This window comes from Alligator sinensis, unplaced genomic scaffold, assembly GCF_000455745.1.
Source record: "Alligator sinensis unplaced genomic scaffold, ASM45574v1 scaffold541_1, whole genome shotgun sequence".
In the NCBI taxonomy this organism is placed as follows: domain Eukaryota; kingdom Metazoa; phylum Chordata; order Crocodylia; family Alligatoridae; genus Alligator; species Alligator sinensis.
Window position 1 is genome coordinate 190,148 of NW_005842602.1, and position 9,850 is coordinate 199,997.

Consider the following 9,850-nt stretch of genomic DNA (forward strand, 5'->3'; position numbering starts at 1 on the left):
CAATCCCCCCCGTGTCCTCCCTCAGAGCCGGTTTGCCTCCCCCAACCCCGCAACTCCCCTGCTATCTGCCCCCATCCTGACTTACCTTAGATCAGGTGGCCATTTTTAACTCAATCTAACCTTCCCCTAGCCTCCCCAAATGTCTGTGTGTAGCCGAAGGGAGGGACATGCAAATAATTACCACCTTCTTACTTTAGAGTAGTGATTCTCAACCAAGGTGCCCTGGTATCATTAGGTGTCATTTATAAGATAAAACACAGAGATTTCAAAGTAGAATCTATAATGTCAAAACCATCCTGGCTTGTTGTGGTCTTTCTGAGTTCTTTGCAACTGAAGTGAAAGCTAAGAGCTGGCATATTCCAAGGGATGTCTTGAGCCTCAAAAGGTTGAGAACAACTGCTCTGCAATGAAGAGGACTAGTCAAAGAATACTTGGAGCATGAACAATGGTTGAAAAATTCACTGTAAAATAAATGTCAATATTGTTATCTATTACTGTGCAGCTCATAATCTGAATGGCAAGTTCTTTAAAGAACCTAAGGCAGACAAGGTTCTTTGGATAAATCTGATATCTTTTATTAGACCAACTACAAGAGTTGGAAAAATTCTTCTTTGTAAGCTTTTGGGTAGAAACCCTGAAGAAGGGTGTTTGTACCCAAAAGCTTGCATAGAAGCCTGAAGAAGGATGAACACCATTCCTCAGGCCTCTTTGCAAGCTTTCAGGTACAAACACCCTTCTTCTGGGTGTACTCAAAAGCTTGCATGGAAGAATTTTTCCAACTATTTTAGTTATTCTAATAAAAGATTTACCCAAAGAACCTTGTCTGCCTATGTCCTTAGACCAACATGGCTATAACCAATACCCCTTAAAAAACCTAACACACTTCAAACATAATCCTAATATTTTCTACTTGCACAGCCATGAGAGTCCTGCAGTTCTTCACTATGCACATCTCAGTTATGCTTGCCACAGCACACAAAAGTCCCAGGTTAAAGCAATAATGCTGCCAATGTCAAGCAAAGTGGGAAGTTCAAACATTTATTGGCCTGTTTTTTCTATATTTTAGTGAGCCAGCTCAAAGGAGGTAGTTTAAATTCTGTACCTTAAGCAGATGCAGTTTTCCTCCTGAACTTCTTGTACAAATTAAAAAGTGTTTTGTAAATAAGAAGCATTGTCTTTCTCCTTCTTTTTTCAAAGACAATGATCCCAGGCGAACTTTACTAAGTTTCCCTCTCTCAACTGAAGGGACTTGAATAAGAGAACCTGGTGATTACAAAAGTGAAGAACACACTGTAATTATAATACTATTTAGCAAGTGATGCTCTCAGTATTAATGTACTAGGCAATACAAAAATAATTAATACAACTTATTAACTCTGATCGGTGTACATAAGAAAATACCTCTCTCTTAGAACAGAGGCCCGTTGTTTATTTTCTTACTATTTTTACTGTAGACTTGTTTTTCTTCTCTAGGTCAAATTGAGGATCCAGGTTTGGATTTTGTTATGCCAAAAGAGGATCTTACTCTATTAAGACTATTCATTTTGGCTCCAAAATTCATAGGTAGGTTAAGTTACATGGCATATATACAATGGTCAAGAAATGGAGATTAAATGGCAAAGTAGCATCACTTGCACTAAGTTTGGCATTTACTAGGTTTGTAAAATGAGAGCAATGTGTAACAAAGAATAACTGAACGAATTTTAAGTAAATCAGGCTTCTTTTTCCTTGGCTTACACCGCACAATTATCAGTGCTCCTGAGTCACACTGTGGCCTAGTGTACACCAGCACACTAGCACAACTACTACTGAATTCAATTAGTATCTTATTACAGAAGAAGTTGAATTTGATCCTCACACAATTTCAGATGGGTGAAAATTATGCTACTGTGCTACTTACATCCTTTCTTACATAGTTTTGGACAAACTTTCATCAGGCTTGCATAAGCATGTGTGACACCTCTGAGTTTACCTAGGAGGTAAAATTTCAGTTCAATCCATCTGCAACTCCCATACATAACTGAGCGCACTATCTTGACCATTAGTGCAAATACATTATGATGAAGGAACCCTGAAGAGCTTATTCACTGAGGTTTAATATATATTCGCTTAAAACTCATTACACTACCTTGGCAGGAACATGGTCTTGTTATAAAGACACTTATAAAATCCTACACTAAGAAACAAGATACAAATGCAATATCTGCTTAATGAGAAAGAAAAAAAATATTTTAGAAAATTAAATATTTACATACAATTGCATACATTGCTAAACACTTACATCCCCCAGACCAACATTTTAAATTTATTTCAGATGTACCAATACATAAAAATATTCTATCATCAGACACAGCCACATACACACTGATAAATGAGAAAATTACAACAGAACTAATGTTCTGTAATGTATAGTTTAGGGTTATACTAGAAGTATGCAGCAGTAAGAGTACTGCTGTAACACAAAACAGAAATAAAGTTAAACCAAATGCTACACTGTCAATTCTCCTACATGCACTGTATAGCTCTCATTAGACAAAGTGGATGTTGTACATTGTTTTGGAGTTTTTCTGACCAGTGAATTCTTATTAACAATGAGAAACTGGAGATGTTTGCCACATCCTAAACTACAGATTTTCTCTTAAATTAAAGAAAAAGCATAATGGTTCAGTTTTGTTACCACTGTTGTTGTAAGCAAGTGAGGCTAATTCTGGAGTTTTTATTAAGCAGTAGTCCTTTATAGAATTATGAGTGGAGTCTCAGGAATTTTAACCAGCAACATATGAACTAAGTAGATGAATATTGCCAAAAAATCATTTTAACAAATATATGTGCAATCCAGGATGGACTATGCCTGGGTTTTTTAAAAACAAGGCTTTAGGTCTGCATGCAACTGACTAATTTGCTCATGCAGTTTTGCTTTCTCCTCCTCTGAGTATCATGAATTGCAACACAATTGTCAGGAGAGAAAGATCCAAGACAATTTGAAAGGCTGAGAAGTGGGTTGCAAAGCTATATGTCTGGATTGATTTGTGGCACTTAGCAAAACTGGACCAATCTGTTGGTAGGAGCCATTGAGGAAGTAAAGACTGGGACCTATGAGGTGGTAAAGTCATTAGGACCTTGTAGCTGAAGAACTTTAAATGCCTTTACTGAGTTTTAGGTAACTACCACTACCAATGGAGAAAGAATATGGTACTGTACTCCAGTCAATCTTATAGAAAACAAAAGTTACAGCAGCAGGGGTGCAGTAGTGTTGGGAACAGAGACTGGATCTGAGTCCCGACTCCCAAACTCTATCCAGGGAACCATCCTAAATGTTCTTACATGCCTTTTTGTAAACTATGCTGTATATCACACTTTGCAAAAGTAAAATTCACTCTAGCATAAACACCTAAACAAGCATCTCTTTCACAAGGTAAGGGAAATATTCTCTCTCTGAAAGCCATGAAGAAGTTCTCTGTACAGGTGCACACAGACCAACACAGGACAAATATAGAAGTGAAATGGAGAAGGGTCCACAGTGGGGAGGTGCTAGGATAGCAGCACTGGAGACTAGTCAAAGAACAATAATACCAGCAATATCAGTATAAGTTTCACCTCGTGCTGCCCTGCTAGAGTACCCCAACCTTGACTTGAAGGAGATATTCCTATAAGTGAAAAGATAAACTCATCTCCAGACCCAGTCAGTCCTTGGTCTTTCTGATATGCCAGTCAAAGATCCTAATTCATGTCAGCTCTGGTAGACAATCTGTGATGTGGTCACTTGGACAGCTAAACTATCCTAGATAATATATTTTTATTTAAATATTTTAACCATTTTATTTTAATATTTTATTCTTATCTCTGTTATCAGTCAACATTGTGATTGACAGGTTTATATCACAGAACAAAACTTAAGTCTTTTCTTTGGCAAGCTGATTTCCTTGTTTCATACAAGGCTTTCAAAAGGTGTTTTACAGGTGTCTAATCTTCTAAAAACATCATAATTAGACACTGAGGTCTAATTAAAATCATGCTCAGAATCAGTGTAATAAGGCTTCTTTCCATTGTATGGTTATTATAATTAACTACCTTTTTATTGATGAATTTCTAAATATACACACAAAATGAAGATAAGCAAGCCATAACTGGGAAACAAACTAAACAACTGAGGTATATAAAGCCGATTCTGTAACTCTTTATTATAACTTTACAGCAAAAATAATGATGTATACGGAATAAATAATTCACATAACACATGCCCATAATGGAAGATCATAACTTATACATGTTTTTGGCACCAGGGAAAAATAAAAATAAAAGAATAGTCCAGACTACAAGCTTTAATATTTTTCTTTGAGCTGCCATTTTGAATTTTCACACTAAGCACATTAAGTTATACTAAATACCCATATGCAATAGTAAAGAAAGGCTTCTAAACTTTGTTGCATTGATTTTAATTGTTTAATTGTTGTAATAATAATGTTGAAGTTACTGTAGATATGGGCATATTTTATTTTAAAAAACTGAGATTAGTTTTCCAGAAATATATCAAATCAAATAATCCCCCAATCCAAACTTCCACTATTCACAAAGCAATCATGTTGTTTAAGCTGTCAAATTTAGTTCTAAATGTTTAAGAAAAGTCCATACCCACTGGTCTTACAGAGATGCACTTAAACTATATTCTTAAGCTATCCTACATACTGGTATCCCTAACTTTTTTGCGGGATAAAGAAGCTTGAACGTATGAGAAGTTGAAAAACCTGAACTACCAAAGTCTACATTCTTTGTAAAGATCTTCCCGTTTAGTAATAACAATTCTGATATAAAAAACTAAATATTTTCATCATTTGCAAGAAAAAAAATATTTAGATAACCACATTTTTTTTAATTTTTCCAATGTATTCACTTCAATTGGTACAAGAATCAACATACTGATAATGCCAACCTGCCATTAATATTTTTCAAGAAAAGTTTTGAATTTAAGCGAACAGCTGTTTTTATCATAAATATGTGGAATTCAACCATAAAATCCATCATTACAATCTATGAACCTCAATGGAAATGCTTTTCAAAAACAATGTAAGAAAAGATGCACATCTCTCTCCCTATTTTGCAAGATGCAGTACATAAGTACATCTGCATTCTTCTGCAGTTTGCTTGTTCTTCATAGCTTTTCTTTGCAGAAATGTTTTTGACACATACACTGAGCTTCCACTAAAGGCAGTATCTGTCTTCCAACAGACAAAATGAATGTGTGTCCTCAGGCTTGCAAAACACATGTGATAATGTTGTTATGCTCCAGCATCTATTTTCTGGCTCTACCAGAGAAACATCCATCTGGCAGCAAAGGTTCAAAAACATCATATTATAGCATTCTAAACTGTTCCCAAAGCACAGATAAAAAATGGAAACAACAGACAGCTGTTCTCATTCCTCACAATCTCTCCACCATTTGACAAACTTTAAGAACTTCAAGCTTCTCTCTTCCTTTTGTCCAAATGTTGGCATCATCAGGGACCGCCGTGTTAATTGGCCAAACAGACTTGTTTTCCATGGAGCTGTAGATAATTTCTGGTCCATTGAAGATGACAGTCCAGGCAGTATGTACATTACTGTCCCAAAGGTGCTTTACTATTATTGTGCTGCTGTTTTTCACGGCCCCTGTAAAAAACAGCATAGAATTGGGGCTCAACTATAGCCCAAAACTATTTATAATGGGCCAACTTGTAACTTATCCTACATGGACAACACCAGACTTATGATGTTTGTTGTGTCCAAAGGTGTCATCTTCCCAATGATGCCAACATTAATTCTACTGTTTTTTAATATAATGTTTTTCATTATTACATATAGAGAAGATTTTTAAGAAAAAGTCTTACCTTGACGTATAAAAGTTTGGCTGGTATCTAGCAATATATCACAGCCTTCTACTATCATTCTTTCTATGGCTAGATTTTTCCGGATGTTTTCTGTGTCACTTACTTCATCGTGCATCACCCTGTCAGACACAATATAAACAGTTTCTTAAATTCCCTGAAATGCACCTTTGTACCTTTAATGTACAATGGTATTGAATTAAACATGCAGGTAGCTTGCTTCCCCAAGAATTTGTCTCAGCAACTGATTTACTTTAGTATTTGCTTATTTACAGCAAGATGCTATAAATTTCAATCATAAAATGATACTAAGAGTAGCTCTTAAATTGCATAGTCCTTTGTCCTAATCCAGGGGCGGGCAATTATTTTGGATGGAGGGCCGCTTACCGAGTTTTGGCAAGCCATCGAGGGCCGCATGACAGGCAGCCAGGGGCAGATAAATATTAATTTTCTAAAGTTTTAGGGGCCCCCCGGGCCAGGTAGAATGGCCTGGCAGGCCGCATTTTGCCCACCCCTGTCCTAATCCCACCTCTTCAAATTCGTTCATGGATTCACTCCAATCTAGTTATTTTTACCACTGCTGAAAATATTCATACCTAGCTGAGGTCTCCTCCTCTAAATGGCCCCATTTGGGAGGGGAGAGAAGGGGAGAGAAAGAGGGTATGCCAACTGCAGACTTGTAAGTCTACCACTGAAAGAATGTGAATACAGCCATTTCACCAGATTTAGCGCATGTCTAGCTATTTGAATTTTCCATGAAGAGCTGAAAGCATTTGCCTGGTTCTAAACTGAACATAAAGACAGCTAAAGAGACAGCCTATGGAAGGAGTATGGTTCTTCAGGAAGGGAAAAAATCTTGGAAGCAAATGGAAAATGTCTCTGATGAGTAAGTGTCTAGTTAAACAAATGGAGCTGCCATGAGCCATTGATGTAAAAACTCTCTCAGACTAACTGAAAACATATTTCTGAGAAGATTAAAATTGGATTAGAGCATTATGTTGTCTCAAACATTTTTCCTGGGACAGTTGGGTTTTCCTTGAATATCTCTTTAATGTGTCCATGGCCTAAGTTTGAATAACACATGATAAACAATTGGATCTCCTGAGCAAATATTGACAACCTTGTATAGAAGCAGGACATTGACTGCCATGGTTCTCCTGCTTTACCTGTGGCAGGTTTAGGATGTTAGCTATTTTGTCTCAGAATTGACAGGAGTTTACACAGAGTTTAGATTATGGACTGTATAGGTTGATTTAGATAGGGATGATCCTGCCTCAGGCAGGGGGTTGGACTAAATGACCTCTGGCAGTCCTTTCCAGCCCTACTTCTCTATGACTGATTGTTCAATGAGTAAGAGCTATGAAGCAGCGGGAAACAAAAAAACCCAAAAACTTAGCACAACTAAAAAACTGCTTTTGCTGGGGAACAGTGGCATTGCCACGTGGAAAATTCAGGGAAACTCATAATATAGCATTTCTGCAATTGTGCCATGTTTATACAAGAAAGTTTTGCTCCCAAGACAAAGTGTAATATTTTTATATGGGTTTAAGCAGAGAGACAATTGTAAAATACACTGATTCCATAGAAAGTTTAATTTTGCAGAAATTTAGAGGGAACAGAATTTTGGTAAGATACAAAAACACTAAACTTAAAATATTTGGGCTATTTGGATCTTGAAGTTCCCTTTCTGCCACATGTGATGGTAAAAGTATATGTCAAAATGAATAATGTCATTTATATTTATAAAATATTACACAAGTTTAGAACTGAGTACTTTGCAAAACCCTGACTGCTTCTGTTGTCATAGCAGAATTTCAGAATTTATCATTTTTGTTAACTATAGAAAAATTAAAACGTTTTCCTTTCAGTTAATGGTAAATGCTTTGCTCATACTTAAATATAGTAAATCACTATGACAAACAGGCACCTCTCCACATTCTCCCCCTGTCCACAAAAGATGCAGGGGAAAACAGTCTTAACTTTGTCTTGGCAAAAAAAAAAAAAAAAAAGAGCAAAACTTTTAATTTGAAAAAAAAAAGATAAAGCTTTCACTTAATCTTATTAATACATACAGGAAGAAACCTTACCTTGAAAGTTCTTCTAGCTTAGATTTGGCAAATTCAAGGCTTTTTCTTTCCACATGCTCATGGGGTGTGTGAGCTAGAAGTTCGTGAAGCGTTATGATGTACCTAGGAATCTTAAAGCAAAATAAGCATCATATCAGTACTTCATAATCAGAAATAATTCTAATTAGTTTCAGAGCTTTACTGACTAATATCCACAACCCGGATCTACGCAACTAGATAGATGATGGTCTTCCGAATGCAGGAAAAATCACTCAAAGTTACAAACAAGTCAGTCTTTTTTTTTTTTTGATAATGCTTTCAATGGTTTAAATGCTTTTACATGTATTCTTGGTGCAACTATTGCCAAAAATATTGATTTCTAGTTGTTCTCTGAGGCAGACATACTGTTAAACGAGACTTTCAGCTCAGAGAAATACAGGATATTTAAGATAACCCGGTTCTACTTACTGTACAGAGGCAAGAGTTGCTCAATTAACATTGGCAACAAATATACATTAATATCAGGGCTTTATTCAGCTAAAAAAAACAACCACCAAGATTTTCAAGACTGTCTGCATATGGATAAAATGTATGTTGCACTACTGCGGGTGTGTGTACACGGGCATTTAGGCACACCTAAATGTGATGCACATTAGCTTAATGCACATTAAGGCGATCTAGGTTTGCATCTACACGTGTATCCGTTAAAGTGCATTAACTTCATGTGCATGGACTGACATGGGACTAAAGTTAGTCCCACGTCAGTCCATATACAGTGTTAATGTGCCTTAACACATCTACACGTATATTAATGTGCTTTAGCTATTAGTGCCTAAATTTGATACCTGCTTTTGCTTTTGCTATGTAACTGTCTTTACAGTTTCATAGTAGTTCACATTCCATGTATTGCAAAAGCATAAACAGTGATATCTTCATATCATATAATAAAGAGATGAATAAATTAAGCTAATATCAAATCATTCATAGATGAAAGATTCACACTTCAATTTAAAAATTATAAAACTGAGCAATTTACAACTAAAGATAAGCTGAGTAATTAGAAAACCTGACTGATTTACATTTAAAACAGAATTTATGGAGAAATGTGCTGTTTAAAACACTTAAAGTGCCTCTGAAGTGCTTCAAACTGCAACAGTGCAGAAATTCATAGTTCTTGGGCACTGCTACAAAAATGGCCAAAGTGATTAAAAAATGACCCTCAGAAAAAAAAGAGAAACTGCTTCCTGAACCATCTGCACCCTCCATCTGCAGATCTCCACTCTCCAGCACCCTTCATCATCCCACAGTGCCACACTTCCTACCCCACCCTAACAGGGGGTAGGGAGAAGAGGAGGGAGTAAGTTGTAAAGCCAGCGAGCACTCTCCTGTGGCTCAGCTCTCCTCACAAACCTTCAGAGACAAGAGACCAAGATGCCCCATGGGTGGAGAACATCACTGCTGTGTGCCTTCACAGCCATTTTGAAGCACTCAAGGGGGAGGCTTTGGAATGTGGAGCACTTCAAATGCATGCCTGTGCATTCCCAGTGATTTGAATAGGTAAGAACATAAGTAGTGCCAGGCTGGGTCAAACCAGTATTCTGTCTCCAACAGTGGCAAAATTGGATGCTATAGAGGGAAAGCTCTGAACCGGATATCTCTATAGAGTGATTTATCCCCATTCAGTATCCTCCCTGACATCCACCATTATTGGTTTAGAGATGCCAGAGGAAACATCTCCAACCATTCTGTTCAACAGCCATTAACAGATATATCATCCATGAATTTATCCAGCCCCTTTTTAAACCTGATTATGCTAATTACATCCACCACCTCCTGTGGCAATGAATTCTGTAAGTTAACTATATTTCGCATAAAAAGTACTTTCTCTTGTTAATTTTAAACCTGTCACATACAAATTCAGCA

General features: G+C 36.7%; 1 protein-coding gene across 1 annotated transcript in view; it reads right to left on the reverse strand.

The window, feature by feature from the left end:
- Window positions 1-9,850, reverse strand: part of RASGRF2 (Ras protein specific guanine nucleotide releasing factor 2) — a 213,336-nt gene that overhangs the window by 169,965 nt on the left and 33,521 nt on the right. Inside the window, exons 8-10 of the mRNA XM_025214753.1 lie at window positions 7,949-8,058; window positions 5,865-5,983; window positions 1,103-1,263 (exon numbers count right to left, since the gene is read on the reverse strand). Coding sequence (XP_025070538.1) covers window positions 1,103-1,263; window positions 5,865-5,983; window positions 7,949-8,058 — 390 coding nt within the window. The remainder of the gene's footprint in view (window positions 1-1,102; window positions 1,264-5,864; window positions 5,984-7,948; window positions 8,059-9,850) is intronic.